We start from the raw sequence: 22,088 nt of genomic DNA, 5'->3' as shown, positions 1-22,088 counted from the left end.
AAATTAAACTACAGCTTTTAGGAACAAAGAGCTGAACTGTAGGAACTTTCTAACAAAGATATGTTTCATGACAAGAGATTAGAAGGATGCATTGGAAAAGGTAGAGTGAGAATTTGAAACAATTTCTCCTACTAACCCGGTGATTTTCAAACTCTGGTGCACATCAGAAGTTCTTGGAGGGCTTGTTAAAGATAGATGCTAGACCGATTCCCAGAATTTTTGACCCTCTAGATCCATGGTGGGAGGGGCCTGAGAATCTGCTTTTCTAGTAAGTTCTCAGAAGATGCTGAGGCTGCTGTGACTGTTCTACTTAGCCTAACTGTGTGCACCTGTTTTGGGAGCTATGCCCAAGTTATCCCAGAAATAACTCTGACTAGTACTAATTAGGAAAACTTCTCCAAAAGTAGAAGTGAATTTTTAAGATCCTTTATGTCTTAAAGAGGTCATTAGATACATTATAGAAAATGTCTTTCAGCCAACTCAGAGCCCTCATTGGAAGATACTTTGTAATAGAAAGAAGGCTCAGTGGACAAAGAAGTGTGAGAAAACATCTCCCTTCAGGTCTAAAGTTGATGCTCCCTAGAACACACTTCAGGGCAAGTTGGTGTGAAACAATGGTTAGGACTTCATAAATGCTTCAATTGATCAGTTTTTCAAAACTTTGACATCAAATTATTTTTTCAAATGAAATCTTGCCTAGAATATCACCTATAGAACAGATTCTTGGCAGAATTGATATCATCTGTAGAATCCCTGACTCACCCTGGAGAATCCTACCTTTCAAAATAGTGCAGCAGGCCTCCCTAGTGGCGCAGCCAGTTGAGTGCAGCCCTGTGAAGCTGTCTGAAGCTTCTGCAGTGCGGGTTCTATTCCTGGCTAGCCAGGGAGATTCCCACATGGTGCAACAGATCTCTCCTGTTGCGCCCGCTGCTCCCCTCAGCAGTGCTTTCAGTGTGTCTGCCAGTTCTGCTCCCCACTCTGTCTCTGGTAAATCCTCTCACCCTCCCGTGCCTCTGGCCTGTACCTCAACTATTGTATAAATAAAAAATAAATAAATAAAATAAATCTTTAAGAAACAAACAAAAAAAAAGTGCAGCATGAAACCCCACTTAATGTGTTATAAACACATTCTTAAGATTGATGTTGTTGCTGGGAGGTATCTTTGAATCCTAATCTATAACCATGTCCCCACACCAGTGTTCCTTTCCCCACTCGTTTTTTAAAAAAAAAGAATATAGAACTGCATGGAAGTGCAAAGTCAGGTTCATTTTCAAAAATCTTGCCGCAGTATTTCTATACTCTGTATTTTTAAATTGACTAAACATGACTGTGAATAATGTAGACCTTTTGTTTTCAACTTCCACATTATGTTACTCGTGTCATTTACCTCTTACCCAAAGAGGGTTTGAGTCACTTATTTGTATTTCTTCCTTTTAAGGTAAAAACACTGTGATTTTATTACTGCCTCTCTCAAAGAAATATAATATGAAGAAAAATGTCAGATTCCCCTGTTTGTTATGGATTGTTGCATTAACTGCTTCTCTGTGTCCCAGCAGGGACACCCATGGCAAGCTACATTTAGTTTGGAGATTTGGGGGAAGAGCAGATGCTAAGTGCCATTTTTGCATGTGGCATTGTTGTTTACTAATTTGCAAAATTTGTTTTACCCCCTGCAGCTGTAAATGAAAAAGCTATAAAACTAAATGAAACTCTAGGAATTCAAGACAAGGCCTTTGAGAGAAATTTGCAAGAGCTTCAGAAAGAGATTGATCAGATGATGGCAGAACTGAGGAGGAAAAATCTAGATACACAAAAGGAAGTTGCTGAAGACGAGTTGGTGTGAGTAGACTTTTTTTTTTCATTTGATAACCTGAGCTTTCAAAATGTTATTTACAATTTTTTAATTTTCTACCTCACATAGAAGTAGAAGATACTTTGTCTACAGTTCAGGTTTCATTTACTTAGTTATATTTTATCTTGCTCTAAAATGGACCAAAAGCATGTTTTTGTGTATATACAAATAATCAAATAAATGATTATGTCTGGTGCTGCTCCATTTATAATTAAGCAAATGGGTTTGCTTTATTAATCACTCATACTAAGGGCTTTTAAACTACCAACAGTAATTTGTTCTAATAAAAATATTTTGCTTTTTGTTTTAATGTGGGATTTTTGTTTTAAAAGTTTTTTTTTTCTTTTAATAAAAGCATCCTTGGATAAAGTTATGAATTTATTAGGTCATTCTGTACCTTTTGTCATCTTAGGAAATGCTGAGTAGAAGAGTTAGCAAATAACAAATGCCTAATGCTTTGAAATAAGGGTTGGGAATTTAAGTAAGAGCTGGGAAATAAGGCTAGGAATAGTAATGGTGGTTTTACTAATGCTAATGAACATTTGGTCCACCAACTTAATAGAAAAAAATGTGTACTTTCACATTTATAGTCAATTAGCTTCAAAGTGATTGTGTTACTACAACTTAAACAATATAACCAACTTAAATAATATGGCAACATCAGCAAAATCTGAGAACTTGTCAGAAATACAAATTATCAAACCCTACCCACTACTAATAATGCACAAACTCTGGGTATGGGGTCCGACAATTTGTTTTGACAAGTACATCAGAGGGTTATGATACATGCCAGGTTGAGAACTGCTATTCTTCAATTACCTAGTTTTACTTAAGGATTCAGATATTATCACTTTAGGAAAACTATTAAGTAAAATGTAGGAAATGCCCAAATCACTTAGAAGGAAAAGAAAAATAGATTCACATTATAATCACACGGCAATAACATAGAATTCTGTTCAGAGTTCCTAACCAAACATATCAATATTCATACCTTATATGCAAAGTACTGAGAAAATATCTCATAGTAGTGAATCTGGAGTCTTTTCTTCTCTTTGGTGTGTGAACTCAATCGTAAAACTCATTTATTTCATCAGTCAGATTATGAGAATAATGAGATGCTTTTCAATTGAAAATGTTATATTATTAATAAATTTTAAATTTGGATTTTTGTGCTTCAATTATAAGTGGCCTTGCCACTTTTCAGATACCCATTTTCAACTTGGTTTAGCACATTGTGAACCTACTTTGAATGTGTTCTTATCTTTCCATTCCTTTAATGCTAGCATCTCTTTGTAACACAGTTTAATACCAATAAACCCTGAGGCAGTGACAAGGGCTTATTGTCTGTTATTGGGCTGGGGGTGCTTGCAGGGCTGCAGAAGGCCTCCTGAAGAAAGTGAAGAAGCTGTTTGGAGAATCCCGGGGGAAAAATGAGGAAATGGAAAAGGCTCTCCGGGAGAAACTGGCAGACTACAAAAGCAAAGTTGATGATGCTCAGGACCTATTGAGAGAAGCCACAGACAAAATCAGAGAAGCTAATCGCTTATCTGCCGCAAACCAGAATAATATGACTGCTCTGGAGGTGAGTTTTAGGAGCTCTTTCATCTGATTCTGGGGGCCTGGGGAGGTATTGAGCTTAACTGGTGCACATTTACCACAATTTCTAAGAAGATAGCAGGGAATGATTTCTTAATCACTAAATTCTGCCCCTAGAGTTAAATAAAATTCAGACTGCTCGAACTGTTGAAGATTTTGAAGGACGGTGCCATACCATGGAACTCTTTATTGGGACTTAGGAGATCTTGGTCCTAATGACAACTATATAACTAACTACAGGTACAAGCTTGGGCAAGTCAATCCAAGTCTCTAAGCATCTGTCTCCCAACCACACAAGTGCTTATGGTAAAGAAAATCTACAGTATCTTTAAATGTGATTATCTCATTTTAAAATTCACCCACCTAATCCATGAACCATGGTTTAGACACCTGACTGCCATAAATCCCAGAAGCACCAAGTGTTTTCTCCAGGAATCTGGCATATGAGAAAAGGCTCACTGGGTCACCAGAGCATGGGGAGATTTTAGTTGTCTTTTTCTTTGCGATGTTTCTATACACATGATATTTTAAAGGGGACTATACGAACAGACCAAGTTTGGGTATTTTCCCCTTCTACTCTTCATACAGAGGAGGTATTTCTCTCCTCAAGAAATGATGGACAATCTGCCTTTTTCAGAGTGCTGATGAACTGGGTTTGTTTTTAGAAACTAGATTTGTTTTTAGAAGATAGATTTGTTCAGTAGGAAGGTTCTAAAAATAGACTCCTATCTCCTTTCTTCTCCCCCCACCTTATGAGAAAATGTCTCTTCCTTCTTTCTAGTACCACTCCTCCTACTCCTACTCCTTCTCTCTCTTTTTCGCTCTCTCCCATTGTTGCTAAGTCATCAATCATAGCATCTGTATCACATAATTCCATGTTATCTCATTGACAATGTTTTATTGACAATTAAAGTTTCTTTCTGAATTATTGGTCTACTAACTGCCAACTCCAATCATATCACTTGGTCAGAAAACTTCCATGACTCCGTATTATCTACAAAATGAGGAACAAATGACAGTGAAGCACATTCACTGTCATATCTGCAATTTTGTCTTCTGCCAAATATAAATCCATCCTGTCCTTCCCTTTTCTCTTTCTCTCCCCCTACAAGAGTAAATTCACCACACATGCTGCCACAAACCTGTTTCGGTAATAAAACAACTTTCTCCCCAGGGACAAACCTAACTTTGTTGTTTTCAAAGTATTTCACCCCGACAGACCTGAAAAGAGCAGCAGACCTATATCTCTTCTAGCATATCATTTCACCTTCAACTATAGCTGAACTTTCCCAGGCATATATTATTATGGTGTCAAAAAATGTTGGTAAGATGAAGTTGAATAAAACAGTTCTGGATTTTTCAAATTTCCTCATTTCTTTATGCATTCCTTTGGATTAATAAGAGGATGAATAAGATTTTTAAACTAGTGTTTGCTCCCCCCTCCTTCCTGGAGTTGTCATGTTGATAAAAGAATGAGGAGACTCACTTTTTTCCTTCATGAATAACAGCCAAGTTGGAGTCTACTGACATGTGGGCAACATTGAAAAAAAAAGCACCATCTTGTGAGACAGGTTGCTAGATCCCCTTTACACCCCATACTCCCACATGCTCCATCCTGTTCCATGACACCCCAGTGGCTACCTCAATAGAGATGCACCTCTCTATTTTATGGCAATGGTTTAAGAAATTAAAATGACCTGTGTGGAAAACATAATAAGCTTTTGGAAAGTATTTCAAGAAGAATTATAATGGCACAGTAGTAAATGGTGCTTTCAACAGTCCTTCCTTGTTGAGGAGTTTAAAACCAGGAGCCATTGTTCTTAGGCAATGTGGAGATGCCTCTGCCTTCACAGTCAGTAGTAAAGTTCTATGTGCTCCTTTTCATGTTTTGATCTTCTATGCCATGCTTAATTAAAGACTTGTCAAAAATTTACTGGAGAAAATAGATAAACTGACTAAATTAGCATGAGTAAGACACAGGTTATTTAATGTTTGCCACAGCTGATAAAGTTGATTACCCAGGTTGGTGCCAGATTGGCTACAAAAAACAGTTACCTGAAGAGTTTGTCCAGCAAGTTCTCTGAGTTCCTTGGGCTCTCACCCAGGTTCTGAGTTGACTGACATGGGCTGGACCCAGTGTCCAAATTCTAAGACTCTACCTGGGCTAATCTGATATGCATACAGTTTGAAGATCAACTGATACATGTATTTACCTGACTAAATAATAAGCTGTGTTTTAAGTAAATGCCTTTATTGCATCTGTGCCCAGAACAAAGGTGATATGATTCAGACCCAACTCAAAGGTTCTCTGTTTTAAAGGGGTAAAATAAAGTTATTACTTTAAAATGTTCAGACTATATATTAAGCACACAATTGTTTAAAAAAAAGTAGAAGGGAGGGGCCTCCCCGGTGGCGCCTCGGTTGAGTGCTGGGTTGCGAAGCTGCACGCAGCCTCTGCAGCGCTGGTTCGATCCCCGGCTGCTCCCTGGCCACCAGAGGGGGGTCCCACACCCGCTGCTCCCCTCAGCAGTGTACTTCAGTACTTCTGCCTGCTCTGCTCCCTGCTCTGGCTCTGGTGAATTTTCTCACCCTCCCGCGCTTCTGACTGTACCCAGTGCTTGTATAAATAAATAAATAAATCTTAAAAAAAAAAAGGTAGAAGGGAAAGAATATTCCAGAAAGAGGGAAAAACGTATATCAGCACAACAAGAAAAATAAGGAACGATCTTTTGAAATTTCAGTGGTCTGATGAAATTGCAATAAAAATTTCAGGTAAACAAGTGTAGGATAGATAATCAGAGACAATAAAGGCCCTAGACTTTGAATTATGGAATAACTGCATTCTGAAACTAAACTAAGGAATTTGGTTTGTTTTAATCCTGAAAGTTATTGGAAGTAATTGAAATATTAGAGTCATGCATTAATATAACATTTTGAGGAATTTATGAAGTGCTCATGTAAGCTGGAGAATTGGATTATATTTGAAAATAGTGTGATACAAGGCTAGGAAAGTAGTTTGGGACAAAAGGCACATGGACACCTACTATAGCAAGGTGTGATTGGTAACCAGGGTGTATAGTTTGAATAGGAATGAGTCCTCACACCATAGATGTTATAACCTCATGAAAACTTAAACATTTTAATTTGCTATATCTAATATTGTGATTAATATGTCCTGGGAGAATCAGCAAAAAAAATTCACAGAAATGATATCATCATATTGGAAATTTAAAGATTGATAGAAATGAAGATGCAGCATGAGCACAAACACAGAACTCTGAAAGGGTAAGGTGATCTTAGAAATGTCAAATAGAGCTATAAAGTGTGTTCATCAGCTCTGCAAAATTCTGTCCCAGAAAATGATTCTGGAAATGGCATTTAGAGCCAGATCATAGAAAGCTTTGAATGCAGCCTCCTAGAATGGCACGGGGTTAGAAGGGCATTCCCAGCACTGGAGAGAAGGCAGAGAGAACTCTGAGCTGATGATGGGCAAAGAGAAGATGAGCAATTCAGCTAAGCAACGGAACATTTATTGAACAGTCTGTCCCCAAATCTCCCATTATAACTCTGCAAAAGGAAGGACTGCCAAGAAAGTAGAATGAGTTTTTAGACAAAGAATAGAAAGGAGATCGTTTTTGCAGATTCTTAATGCATCCCACATGCACACTCTGGCCCTCACCAAAAAAAAAAAAAAAAAAGTGTTAAATTTACAGAGTTCTAGAATGAATTAAGATCTAATTAGAAGATAAAAGTAGAAACATAATCAAATAAAATCTACCTTGGTATCCAAACAGAATCATTTAATAATTACTCCTGTGGCACACTTTGGGGGAAGAAACTATCAGTATGGTTCAAGCTACACACAAAGAATTAAAATTTTATCTATGTTTTTGTACCTTATGGCTTCCCTATAGAACATAATCCAAAGAAATCAGTGCTAAGAAAAACTAAATTATATAACTACAAGAGTTAACAATTACATCATGTCTACTGTGTGCCAGGGAGTGTTCTAAGCTAATTCTTCTATAATTTTATTGTGCATTTCAATCACTGGAGGTTCTTTATAAAATGCAGATTCTGAGTTGGTAGTTCCTGAAAAGGCTTTGAGGTTGTACATCTCTAACACATTTCCAGGCATTGCCAATGCTGCTGATCAGTGGGTCATACTTCTACTAAGCATTTTACAGGAAACTCAGTCACTTGTCCTGGGTTTCCTGTGTATAGAGCAGAGATCCCAACACAGGCAGATGATTGCCTGGATATAGTTTTTAATCACTGTGTTCTAATATGTAGAAAATAATTGGCAAGAGGATGCATGCTCTTTTAGACAGGAGGCCAAGAAGTGACCGGGAGCCCCAAAAGGAGGAGAAAGAAGAGCAAGGAACTAGGGCAGAGTGCATGGTGGAGGGGATGTGTCAGGAATCAGAGGCAAGAACCATATGTACATACCTGGCAACATATTGAAGTGGTTGGTGAAGAGGCTGGAAAGAAGGATGTGAAATTACTGCTACCTCAGTGCAAAAGTGAAAATATGATATTTTATAACAGGAGTTCTACTCACATTTCAAACCCAGGTCCTACCTGGGGTAAATTGGGACTCAAATCTACCTATATCACTTATTCAATTTCCTATCTATTTAAAAGTAGGGAAAATCCAGGACCCAGAGAGTTAGTGTAGAATTAAATGAGAAAATTTTATAAACAATCCGCACATATTGAAATCTAAGTGAATATATAAACTAGCATTATTTATGTAAAAAAGCAAATGACAACTTAAAATTACAAATGGTGCAGGTAAAAAGATGATTAGAAGTATATGAGTGAGTCCAAAGTATTTAAATAAATAAACAGAGAAATAACATTACTTCTTTTTTTTAAAATGTCTTTTTTTTAAGATTTATTTATTTATTTATACAGGCACTGGGTACAGTCAGAAGCGTGGGAGGGTGAGAGAATTCACCAGAGCCAGAGCGGGGAGCAGAGCAGGCAGAAGGACCGAAGTACACTGCTGAGGGGAGCAGCGGGCGGCAGGAGAGGTCTGCGCTCCATGTGGGACCCTCCTCCAGTGGCCGGGGAGCAGCCGGGGATCGAACCGGCACTGCAGAGGCTGCGGGCAGCTTCGCAACCCAGCGTTCAACCGCTGCGCCACCGGGGAGGCCCAAACATTACTTCTTTCTTGATTTTACTCCTTGAGCTAAGAATGACTTTCATGAATTTTTTAATTAAGCTATCCATTTCAAAGAAAAATTAAGGTCTGCTCTCTTCTTATGGAACAGTCCATTATATTTATTCTGCCTTTTGATAGTTTATTTTTTTGAAGTGCTTCCCCTAAGTTCCTTTAAAGATCCTGATTCTTCCAATTTTATAGAACTCCCATAGAATAAATTTGCTTATGTTTATCCTCATCAAATTCTCATTTGAATATAGAATCTGAAATTCAATATCAAGTTCCAATATAATTCAGTCTGCCTCCACATTTTCAGGACATATTCGGTCCTTACATTTTATTTAAAAATGGATGTCCATTTTGCCTTAGAAGTAGTTTTTAATTCCTCAGTTACCATCACATAATTTTTCTTCTCTTGAATGACTTTGTCACAATGGGAGAAAAAAAGTTCCTATATACAAGCATTTTTTAAATTAAATTATTTTCTTTTTCATTTTCTCACATTGTTCATTTTTGACAGTATTTGATTTCCCCACTCAGGTGTAGTCCCCATAGCTCTCCCACCACCATAGCACCTGTGATCCATCTCCATCATCTTTTGTGCTCTTCCCTTCCCTGTTTTGACCCCTCTACCTGTCTCTCCCCTTCCTGGATGCCTCAGATCTATTGTCAGCTTGCAGATTTGTTTTTTGGGTTTTTTGTAAGATTTATTTTTATTTATTTATGCACACAATAACTGGGGTGTAGGCCAGAAGTGTAGTGGGTGAAAGGATTCACTAGAGACAGAATAGGGTGCAGAACAGGTGAATCTACTGAAATACACTACTGAGGGAAATAGCAGGCGAGGCAGGAGAGGTCTGCTGCGCCATGTGGGTAGCTCCCTGGCCAGGGAACCAACTCATGCCACAGTGGCTGGCTGCTGAGGCTTTAACCCCTGCACCACCAGGGAGACCCCAGCTTGCAGATTTTAGCCTTTTTTCCTGTACAGGCATTTAATTCTTGGAGGGCTGTCAGGGTGTTTATATCATTCTCATCTAGCCCCATTGTCAACATGATGTACCTTGCTTGTGAAGCATTTGTTCATACAGTTCAGGGAAGTCAGGAATACAGAATTGGATAGAGTTTTACCCAAAAGGCATTCTGATGTTTTGTTCTTACTTTGCTACAGAAAAAGAAGGAGGCTATTGAAAGCGGCAAACGACAAATTGAAAACACTTTAAAAGAAGGCAATGACATACTTGATGAAGCCAATCGTCTTGCAAATGAAATCAACTCAGTCATAGATGTGAGTATTTGATAAAAAGCCAAGTTAAAAGAAAGGTGATAACATAAGTGCTCATAAACAGGAACCAATGAGAAATCTCAATTCTATAAACAGTGCTTTTCCTGTTGAATATAAGACTATTTTTGCATTATTTTATTATGACCATATCCACCTATTAGTAGCAATTAGATCGGCACTCTGTTTCCCCTGTAAATATCAGTATTTGAGCGAGGTGCTCATACACCGGAAACCATGATTTTACTTTGTTGTGATAAGACCATTTCTTGTTCCAAATAGGTTAATACTTAGAATCTGCTTCAATATACGTATAACATTAGTTAAAAGAGAAGTGTAAATCCACAATCAGACTTTTAACCTACTGTCTAATGCAGTAAACACAATGATAAAAGGTAATAAATATGCAAATGGTCTACAAGATTCTAATGCCTCTCATTTATTTATGTATACCTATCAAATAGCATTTTTTAAAAATAATAATTAGGTTCTTCTTGGTGTAAATTGGCTTCTTATATTTCCTAATCTCTTTCAGTAAATAACCGCTTTTATTCTGTTTTCTTTTTGCTATGTTAGTAAGATCGAAGTTTCTTAAAAAGCTAAGGGTATATAATTATGTCTCCCAGAGTAGTAAATGAGAGGAAGTTTGGCTTCACTTATTTAAAATGCCTTCTCTTCTCTACAAATCAGTATGTGGAAGACATTCAAACGAAATTGCCACCCATGTCTGAGGAGCTTAAAGATAAAATAGACGACCTCTCCCAAAAAACAAAGGACAAGAACCTTGCTGAGAAGGTGTCCCAGGCCGAGCGCCACGCAGCTCAATTGAATGACTCATCTGCTGTTCTTGATGGGTATGGCAATTGTCTTTGGAAATGTCACTGTATCTTGACGCATGTCCAAAAAGTTTTGATTCACAGAAATGGTAGAGAATTGCTTTCAAATCTTGATTTCTATAATTATGAACATATGAGCGATGTAGTCTTTCCATGAATGAGCCTAATTAGGAGGATTCTGAGCAAAGCGCTACTGGAGTAGCATCAGAAATCTGAGTTAAAAGTGGATTCAGTATGACTTGGTAGGGAGTGAACATAGCCCTGAGCTACACTTAGAAAAATATTCTCTGTTCTTTATTACAGAGCACAGTAGTTGCCTTATTAGCATTTTATGTAATAATACATAACCACACACTTGACTTCAAATTTCAGTTTTTTTATTTTCAATAAATCAAAATTGTTTAGGTTTTTAAAGGGTGGCTTTTGAAAATGTTGCCCCATACATAGCCTGTAGTTGTTTTTCTTTTTTAAATCCAGAGACTCACAACATACTCCGTGTGAAAAAATAGTTCACTGTAACTAAGTTTCCGATATGGGTCAGAGGAAGGACAGGCAAGTGATGAGAGGTGTTTGAATTGTAATCAGCTTTCTGGGTGTAATTGGTGTGCTTCCTTGTAATAATGGAATCGACAATAAACATAGATGCTATTAACCTCAAGAATAATTTTCCTAAATAGACCTGTATTTAATATATGACATGTATAAGGTTCTTTTCCATCACTGAATATGCACCGATATAAAGGAAAATATTAATGTTTGATTTCCCTGGGCATAATTCACTCACAATCCATTTTATAACAAACATTTACCAGTTTTGCATGAAGCATGCAGCTGGAGCAGTAAGCTACAAGTCAGCAGACCCACAGAAAAAACCTAGTTATAGTGAGCTGACATTTCACAGAGTAATAAGTAGTTTTTCCCCTGGAGTTTAAAAGAGAAGTCTAAGCCCTAAATTCGCAACATGTTGATTTTGTGACCTGAGACAAGCTATTTAACTTACTGAGATTCATTTATCCCTATTTGGGAAGTGCATTCACCTTAGAGATTTTGTGAAATTCTTTCCACTAATATGGTACAAGTGCTCTAAAACCTGCAGTGTGCTTCACAAATGGCCTAAAGGATCATCTCACTGCTCACTTTAGCACGGTGTACATGGTTGCAGACACTTTCAGCAGATGTTGTGTCTGGTGGTCAGGAACACGCCAGCACGTCCCCAGAGAACATGCTGAGGGACAAGTCGTGGAGCAGGTTTGCAAGGCAAGTCTCTGCTGCTCAATGAGCAGAACTCTTGCTCTTTATTAGCAGAAATGAACAAACATGATTGATGATGTGGCAATGGCAGAAGAAGCAGGGTCTAGGGGAGACAAAGGGTATTCCTTTTTATGGGGAACAGGATTCAAGGGGAGCAAAGGGTAATCAATTTTATGGGGAACAGTTGCTTCATGTAATTTCTGAGCTATTCCCAGACTGTCTTGGACCTTGACCACACAGTCAGTCAACAGCTACCTAGGTGTCCCCGGCTGCCTGTGATGTGGGCCATTGTCTCAAGGTAGTCATTCGGGAGTGCCTTATTCAATTCTTTCACACACACATTGGCACACAGAGAGGCCATGCACACACAGTTGCAGAGGCCCTAGGTGGGAAAGAGGCCACAGTTATGGGTATTTAAAAATATATTGGTAATGTTTCATATCTCAGTTATTTAACAGGAGGAGTTTAAATTGAATGTACAATATAATCGAGTAGGTAGATACCTCACCATGATTTGGAATTATAGTTATTTAATAGTTTATATATAGTTACATTAGCCTTAATCACTTGGAATCCTTATTTGTTATATTTGAGTACCCACTACTCTGGTATTCTTTCTTTGGGTAATCCCAACAGGATCCTTGATGAAGCTAAAAACATCTCCTTCAATGCCACAGCAGCCTTCAAAGCTTATAGCAATATTAAGGACTATATTGATGAAGCTGAGAAAATTGCCAGGGAAGCCAAAGGTCTTGCGCATGAAGCTACAAACCTGGTAAGAAACCAATAGTGTTACATGCCAAGAGTGGAAGTCAATTTAAATAAGTTCCAAAACTAAATTTCTCAAATTTAAAAGCAATCTAGGAAATCCTAGGAAAATAGAACATTCGTTTTGAATCATTTTCAAGGGCTCCTTTTAAATTTTTTCCAATGTCAACTCAACATGCTGTAATCAAAGCAGAACTCTTTCTCGGTCACCATCTTCTTACCGGTACTGATTAAGGTCTTGAAATTATTAAAGGTACCTAGTAGATTTTCACCACCAACTCACAAAAGAAACACAATCAATATAACACACTGGCAGAGAAATGTATCACTCTTACTTCAAAGAATAGCAGGTCAGAATATGAGAATTAGAAGATCTATTTTCAAACTGGGCATATATTGTATATATTGAGGTATGTCTACTACAGTAATACATACAATGTTTTCAAGAAATGTTGTATAGTCAATTCTGGTCCCACTTTTGACTTAAGTCCTGTAGTAAATATAGAATCCAGAATTTAATTTTTATCTTATTTAATATTCAACCACCTATTATTTAATATCAATTTTATGCTTCATTGGTGCAGTTAATAATGCTTATAATATGTGCTGATGATCCACTAATTGTTATGAAGTATTAAACATGTCCACATATTTAATTTTTAACTACATATTTATGTATTTAATGTCTAAAAAAGCATTATGAAATGTATAGGGTAATAAAGATTGAAAGTCTTGCCTATCTTCAAACCAACAATAATCATTTTTTTCACTTGTTATGCTGATAAGAATGCTTTCCAACTTTTTTCTACGTAATTTATTCTTTTATTATACTTTTGTCCTTTCATTATTTTTTCCTTTAATATTGTTATTATTTCTAGCAATTTCTTCTCTATTAGTTTTTGGGTCCTTACAGTAACCTTATTCTTTTGACACCACTGTTTTTAGTCAATAAATCATAAGAGTTAAATACTGTGAATTTTGCAATAGTATAATGAAATATCAAGGCATTTCTAATGAGTGTTTGTTTAGAAATGTGGTCGTATGTTCTCTTCAGTCTGTCTTATTTAATATTTGCTTTGTGTAATTGGATGAACCAAAATACATAAAGAATACTTGCCAGGTCATTTTTGAGTTTTTATTTCTTACATAAAGAACTGTGCAAATGTTGACAGAGTACATATTGCCTCAAAAGGTCCAATAATATGTGGTGTCAGTCAAACTGTAAACTTTAACCCACATATACCTTGTATTTAATTCTGCTTAGCCATTACTTGGATATCATCCAAACGTAATTTTAACTTATGAATATCTATAAGCACTGGAATTTAAATTTTATACCACTGTAGTATTACTGATAAAATGGTACAAATCCAATTGATGTGATTATTAAATTTACCAATAAAACTAGTGAACATTTCCTCTCCATCAGGAATTCAGCAACTTATTTAAGAAATGTTATTCATGAAATAGCAAATATAAAAAAGTCAGTGAGAATCTAGGTGATATAGAAAAACATTGAATCCGTGTATAAAAATAGTGTTCATCCTGACTTTAGTGATTTTTCTTTACATGAGTATGGATTCAAATGAGTCCATTAATTTTAAAAGTCTATTGCAAGCAGAAAAAAAGTTCTATTTTATGAGCTAGCATTAGACATATTTTAAAAATCAGGCATAAATTGTTAAAAATCTAAGAATTTGTGCCATCAATCAGAAACACAAAAACTCTTTGAGATGATGATACAATGTAATTTAAATTGGAACTAATTTTTGAAGGCAGTGATGTTATTCAAGAGGTAAAATTGCCATATTGGGCTTCATTCTGGACATTAGCTAGAAAGAAAACTTTAAGCCCTCTGAGGATGTCCTCCAACTCAATGGACACTTCCTCATTGTCTTTATTCAAAATCCAGTCTCCTTCTTCCAACAGCTTCTGCAGTCCTAACTCATTGCAGCAAGCCAGCAGCACCCTTAGGTGCTGGAGCAACAGCTGCCATACTGTAATTGGTGAACACATGAATTTACTTAGTTACGTATTTTTAAAATTCCTTTGATTATCTTTATTGGTGTTCTCATCAAGTTGAAAATTCAGTTATAAATTCTAAATTTTTGTGAGCAATTTGGGGGATTTTTTTCTTTCATCCCTGCACCCTCTCTGTGTGTTCAATCACTTCAGCCTCCCACAGGGACCCATCTAATCCATCTCCTGACTGACCGAGCATATGCCTTGTGGGGCCTTGACCTAGTCTGTCAGCAGAGCTCTGAACAAGGCCATGTTTTTAGGTTGCTTCCTGATTCTCTTTTGATTCATTATTTCAGGCACATGCAAAAGAATGAAACTACACTAACATCTAATGCCATAAACAAAGATCAATTCAAAATGGATCAAAGACTTGGATGTAAGACCTAAAACCATAAAATCTATAGAAACCATAGGTAGTATATTTCTAGACATCAATATTTTAATATCCTTTTGTAGTTTTAAAATATAGGTTATACTAAGTACCTTTAAAATCAATGTACTGTGATTTATTTTAAAGTTGTATCTGATCTTTTTTAATTATTACAAAAACATTTTGCGTTCCTTACAGAAAATATGAAATACACGCAAAATATGAAAATATGAAATACATACACGCAAAATGGAAAAATATAAAATGTACTTAATCTCACCAACCACAAATAATTAATTTTAGATCATTTATCTACCCATCTCTTTCTCAGTACAAATAGTTTTGCACAAATGGGTTATTTTTACCTAACTGTTTTGTAGCTTAATATACCAACTAATATCACATGCAAAGTTTTTCAAAGTTCTCAAAAAATTATATCTTTTCAGATGTATATAAGACTAGATTCTAGTATTTATTCTGAGAACTTCTTTTATTATAGTAAGAAAATTCTATCAGATTTTTAACAGCAGTCTAACATACCTGAATGTAAATTTCTTTTGATATATTCTTTACATAAACACTTTGCAGATCTTCACCAACCCTGACATATATCCTTGCACATTTTGAACAATTTATTGAAAAGATTTCAGATTTAAAATCATCTAGGTTATATATTATTTTGGCACATTGTCCACTTTGGAAATGTTCAAGACTTATCTTCTAAAATAAATTTTTGTATGAAGAAGTAATGGAAAAGGTTATAAACCAAGCTGATGAATTTTCATGTCTTAATTTCTTTAAAAAACAAACAAAAATATTATGTATTTCTCCTTAAAGCCATTCTTTCAATGGATTCAGAAAAATGTATCTCTAATAAAGAAGTTAGTTGAGCAACATTTACCAAAATAATAAATATATAAACTATAATACAAACAGTATCTTTTAAACTTGCTTACTTAAATAAAAAATCACTGGAGTGAAGTTTACTGGCCTGATTAACTTCAGCTCTCACTTTCACATCTCCTTCTATAGATCCTCTTCTAATAACCGAAGACATAAGTGTTCTGTGCTCCACAGAGGCAGTAATCATTTTTTAAGGAATATTTTTGTTAATCTCTCCTCTTCACTAAAGTTCTGCTAGGGAAGGAATAGTCTTTCCATTTTTGAATAATCAACGTTTACTCTGGTGTGTAACAGATAAATTTTTTGTTGGGTAAATCAATCAATTTATTCCTCTATTAATGTCATGATGTTTTAACGAGAGTCACTGAGACTATTTAACAACAGTTAAAAGAAAAAAACTGACAGGTATTAAAAGTCAACTAAGTGCCAAGTCTTCGGTAAATCTTTATGGACTTCATAGTTTCTTTTGTTTCTATATCTTTCCTTTTTTAAATAATATCTCAAATTGCTTCAATTTTCTATAACTGATTATTAGTAAAAATATGTAGCGACCTATATACAATATATTCTTTTTTGATGATACAATTAAAATTTTGTATGATTTATGTTTATATAGATATATATACCCACACTCTAAAAAGAATTTATTATTTATAAAATTACAGTCTCTAAAAAACAAGAAATAAAATACCTTGCAATTCTAAGAACCTTATTTATATTTCACATATGCTGTAGACACAGCTCAGAAACTCAGACATGATGCTTATGAATATGGATAAAGTATAATTAGCTTGGAAAATGCTGCTTCATCACCTATCCTGATATTGTTGATATGCTTCAGTAACTTACTAAGCAGTGTTGGAAAGAGAGCTATCCAAGTTCCAATGGGTTGAAACACTTCTCTTCATCCATAACATGTTAGTGTTTTCCATTCTGTTATCATATGAAAGCCATGTCTTTTAAATCTGGATTGTTTGGTATACTGCTTTTAATTGACAGTTGCATGCCATCAAATCTTTCCTTTAATATTTTGGAATGCTTTTTTTTTTAAGATTTATTTATTTACACATACAAGAACTGGGATGCAGGCCAGAGGTACAGGGGTGATGAGAGGATTCACCAGAGACAGAGATAGGAACAGAACAGGCAGATCTACTGAAATACACTTCTGAGGGGAGCAGCGGGTGAAGCAGGAGAGGTCTGCAGTGCCATGTGTGTAGCTCCCTGGCCAGCCAGGGCAGGAGGATGGGGAGGTGTTTAGGGATCAAACTCACTCTGCAGAAGCTATGGACAGCTTCACAGTGCTGTGCTTAACTCTTGCACCACCAGGGAGGCCCCTGGAGTGCTTCTTGAAGTAGAGACCTACCTCATTCCTTGATGACTCCTTTTCCTCACACACAACTGCCTAATTCATTTTCCTGGACTGACTCTGATACACACTCCTACTCAGAAACGTTCAATGACTCCACATTCTTTACTGCTCAGTTTCTTTAGTCTAATATTCAAACCTTCCTGAAATTAACTACTACCAACCTTACTTTTCCACAATGATTTTTATAAACTTTATTGCCCCATGCAATTGAAATGTTTTCTCTCCCTCCTACACATCAAAATTCCCTGTTTCCTTGCCTTGTTGCTACTATATCTCTTAAACAACCATATATATCACCTATCTCATATCTAAACAAGGAGTGAATTACCAAGGATTCAGGAAAGAGCCACTGTCTTCCTGAAAAGCAGAAAAAGATAAAATGCCTATTAGCAAATAACAGGCAATATTCATAAATGTAGGAAGATAAGAAATTAGTAGTAGCGGGCCTTCCCTGGTGGCGCAGCGGTTGTGCGCTGGGCTTGGAAGCTGCCCGCAGCCTCTGCAGCATCGGTTCGATCCCCGGCCACTGGCAAGGGTCCCACATGGCGTGACAGACCTCTCCTGCCGCCCGCTGCTCCCCTTAGCAGTGTATTTCTTCGTCAGTCTGCCTGTTCTGTTCCCTGCTCTGGCTCTGGTGAATTCTCTCACCCTCCCACGCTTCTGACTGTACACACTGCTTGTATAAATAAATAAATAAATCTTTAAAAAAAGAAGAAAGAAATTACCAGTAGGGGACCTCCCTGGTGGCCCAAGCGGTTGAGAGTTGCGCTGTGAAGTTGTCTGCAGCCTCTGCAGCGCAGTTTCGATCCCGACCAGCCATAGAGAAAACCACATGGTGCAGCAGACCTCTCCTGTCTCGCCTTTTTCAAGACTGACTATTTCTTCGTCAGTCTGCCTGTTGTGTTCCCTGCTCTGTCCCTGGTGGATCCTCTCACCCTCCTGCACCTCTAGCCTGTACCCCAGTTCTTGTATAAATAAATAAATCTTCAAAAAAAATTTTCCTCACTTCCTTCCTCCTTCCTTCTCTTCCTCTTTACTTACACCCCTAGCTTTCTTTGAAGTTTCATCTAATATTATGAATGACCCGTATTTTCTTGATAAATCTGGATCATAATTATCAATATAAGTTATATTACTGTGATAATATTGGTATCTACTGAGACCTGTTTTACCCCTATCCAAATTGACTTAGACTCCTGAGCTTTAAAACTCCTCTCTATGTTTTTTTCTTTCCCTATATTCAAACAGATTGTCAGTTGTCACTTCTGCTCTTTTCATGTGCCTATTTGAGAATCTTCATCCTTCTTTCTTTGTAATTTCTGTCTCTAATCCGTTTAAATTCAGAAAACCCGTAACCAAGAGAGTAAGCATGGCATCTAAATTTAGAACAAATATAGAACCTGACTGGGTAATTGAAGTTTATTTTTTAAGTAAGGTACGTTGGATTTGTGCCATTTATATTAATACTTGTTATTTTCAAGATAAATGACATGTATGTAATTTTACTCTATCTAATTCCCAAATGAAACTGTGGTGTTAAGAATTTCTGTCTTCTCAGATGAAGACACTTCATTTTCCATAAAATAATTTCCTAGCATTGTCCAGTGGCTTTTTGCAAGTGCTAGTTATACATGTACAATGTCCCTTTTACTTGTGTAGATGTTTCTAATATATCCTTACATAACAAATCTGTTCTGTGAACAATAGAATATTAAAATTAAAGCAATTAGTACAGCACCTTAAAATAAACTTTACTTCAACAGCAGCAAGTTCTATAATCGTTCTTAGTTTAATGCTCAAATAATATAACTGATTAAAAAAAAAATAAAAACCTGTTACCAAGGCACTGACTATGTCTTTGAAGAGAGAGTTGTGTCTGGAGTAACCTGAGTTCAGATTTATAATTTCAAGAGTAGGTATTTAACTTTCCTCAGCCATCATGTATCCTGAAATACAGTAGCATTTTAAACTTTACACATAAGATCCTATTTAATGTATCACTTGGTATCAATGTATTATATAATGATTACTGGGGAGCAAACACTGTTAAAATAGCCAGACATTCAAGTTAAACGGTCCTTTTCCAATATCATTCTATTATCTTGCGTCACCTCTTTTAATCTAAGCCTCAACAAATATATTGTTGCTAGAAGATGAATGTGGCTCAGGTTGTCATTTTGACGATTTTCTTTTGCCATAATACTTTGAGATTCCTTTTTAAAAGCAGCAATGCTTTTTCTCATTTCAACACCTGTGAGGCAGCATATGCTGCCCCACATTCCCCACAATTCACTTGGAATGTGTTTAGGGATAAAGTCAGGTAATGCATTTAGTTCTTCATTTGCTTGACTGTCCCACAGCAGTAGATTAAACTGACCAGTTGTGTCCTGGCAACACTGCCAGCCTTCATGCTCTGTGTCTTTTGATTTTTGTAATGTGTCTCTTGGCTTCTCTTTGTTCTCACTGGAACCTCAATTACCATCCCCACTTTCTCCATTTAAACGTTGGGATTCCTAAGGGTTTTGCTCCAGACCTTCCTCTTCCAACAAACAATTAATAATATGTGCTGATAATTAATAATTCTAAATCTGTAGCCCAGAACAATACCGCCTACTAGATATCTCTACTCCATAATTCTATAGTTTTAAACAAGTGGCATATTTTCTATTCACAGGCAACAGGTCCTCAGGGCTCATTAAAAGAGGATGCCAAAGCGTCTCTTCAGAAAAGTTTTGGGATTCTTAATGAAGCCAAGAAGTTAGCAAATAACGTGAAAGGTAAGTGTGACCTCTCTCTATTCTTATTTTCAGGTTTACTAGAGTTGTAATTTGTGGGATATTTTCTCACACAACTGAAAATGTGTAATTGTTTTACCATGATTTTTAAGGTTATTTTTACTATCTGGATCTAATGCAAGTAAACTATCTTACTAGTTTTATAATATTTTATCTTCACAACTCACCTTGTATTGGACAATATTTCATCATTTTTAAATTAATTTCTATAGCATCATTTTACTTATATCTAAAGTAGAATAACCAATCAATTAAAGTTTTTTAAGGCACCAAACTCTGTTTTGGTTTCAGAAATAAAAGTAACAAAGGAATTCATTTGGCAGGTATAATATAAATGTCCATGGCAACTAAGTTTTCTTAATGGATCACATTTCCTGAGAAGTTTTCATACCTTTCTAAATATATTTTTCATGTATTTTATTCCCCAAATATGCAAACTGATAGATGATAGGCTTTGAATTTGAAATGTATTGTTCAATATTAGAGAAGCAAGGAATTCAATTAGTAAATGGACACCAAAGAGATGTCTAGAACACCAATAGATGCATAGAAAAATGTTCATCATCACTCCCAATAAGAGAGATGCAAGCCAAAACCACAGCAAGATATCATCTCACACCCATGAAAATGGCACATGTTAAAAAATCCTCAGCAACAAATGCTGGAGAGTATATAGAGAAAGAAAAACCCTGCCACACTGTTTTTGGAAATATAAACTAGTGCAGCCATTATGGAAAGCTATCTGAAATTACCTTAAAAATTAAATGAGGTGGGCCTCCCTGGTGGCGCAAGCGGTTAAGATGCAACATATAGCCACTGCAGGATGAGTTCGATCCCCAGCCAGGGAACTACCCACATGGCTCAGCAGACCTCTCCTGTCTCGCCTGCTGCGCCCCTCAGCAGTGTATTTCAGTAGATCTGCCTGTTCTGTTCCCCACTCTGTCTGGTGAATCCTCCCACCCTCCACACTTCTGGCCTGTACCCAGTTCTTGTATACATAAATAAAAATAAATCTTAAAAAAACAAAAATTGAATGAGTAAATACCATATCACTTAGCAATTCCACCCTTAAGTATCTATCCAAAGAATGTGAGCATCCAAACTCAAAAACTAAATGCTCTACCATGTATTGCAATGCTGTTTACAATAGCTAGGACATGGGGACAACCCAAACGCCTGGCTATAAAAGATTAGCTCAAGAAGATGTGATACACAGGGAACTATAAAGATGGTGCATGGGTGAATTGGTGAAGGAAATTCTATGGGGACTACACCTGCTGTGGGGGAGGAAAAAAGCAAACATTGTTTAAAAATGAAAAATGATGTAAAATATATATCAATAAAATTTTTTTAAAATAAAAGATTAACTTTGATAAACCAAAAAATAAAAAGATATGATATACCTATACGCTACAACCATAAGGAAAGACAGTATCATTTACAGTAAAATGTCAGGTGTTTGAGGCGAATGTGTGTAATAAAGCAAGTCAAAATGACAAAGACAAATATTGGACATTTATATAGTGAAAACTTTGTCAAAATAAAATTTTTATAAAAACTAGTGAATATTGGGCCTCCCCGGTGGCGCAGCAGTTGAGCACTGGGTTGCAAAGCTGCACGCAGCCTCTGCAGTGCCGGTTCAATCCCCGGCCGCCAGGCGAGGGTCCCACATGGTACGACAGACCTCTCCTGCCACACCCGCTATTCCCCTCAGCAGTGTACTTCCGTCAGTCTCCCTGCTCTTCTCTCCCCTCTGGCTCTGGTGAATTCTCTCACCCTCCCGTGCTTCTGACTGTACCCAGTGCTTGTATAAATAAATAAATAAATCTTAAAAAAAAAAAAGCCAACTAGTGAATATTAAGAAATGAAGTGACGTT

The 22,088-nt window shown here is 36.5% G+C and overlaps 1 protein-coding gene across 2 annotated transcripts in view; it reads left to right on the top strand.

Moving 5' to 3' along the window:
• LAMA2 (laminin subunit alpha 2) overlaps window positions 1-22,088 on the top strand; it is a gene marked incomplete at both ends in the record, with an annotated part of 514,626 nt that overhangs the window by 413,293 nt on the left and 79,245 nt on the right. For both annotated transcript variants that reach the window (XM_084228925.1, XM_084228924.1), the window contains 6 exons: window positions 1,677-1,839; window positions 3,224-3,434; window positions 9,784-9,900; window positions 10,585-10,748; window positions 12,618-12,756; window positions 20,091-20,193. In XM_084228925.1, coding sequence (XP_084085051.1) covers window positions 1,677-1,839; window positions 3,224-3,434; window positions 9,784-9,900; window positions 10,585-10,748; window positions 12,618-12,756; window positions 20,091-20,193 — 897 coding nt within the window. The remainder of the gene's footprint in view (window positions 1-1,676; window positions 1,840-3,223; window positions 3,435-9,783; window positions 9,901-10,584; window positions 10,749-12,617; window positions 12,757-20,090; window positions 20,194-22,088) is intronic.

Source organism: Talpa europaea (assembly GCF_964194135.1).
Source record: "Talpa europaea genome assembly, chromosome: 2".
NCBI classification, from domain to species: Eukaryota; Metazoa; Chordata; class Mammalia; order Eulipotyphla; family Talpidae; genus Talpa; species Talpa europaea.
The sequence above is the reverse complement of the archived record's forward strand: the minus strand, read 5'-3'. Positions and strand labels throughout refer to the sequence as shown.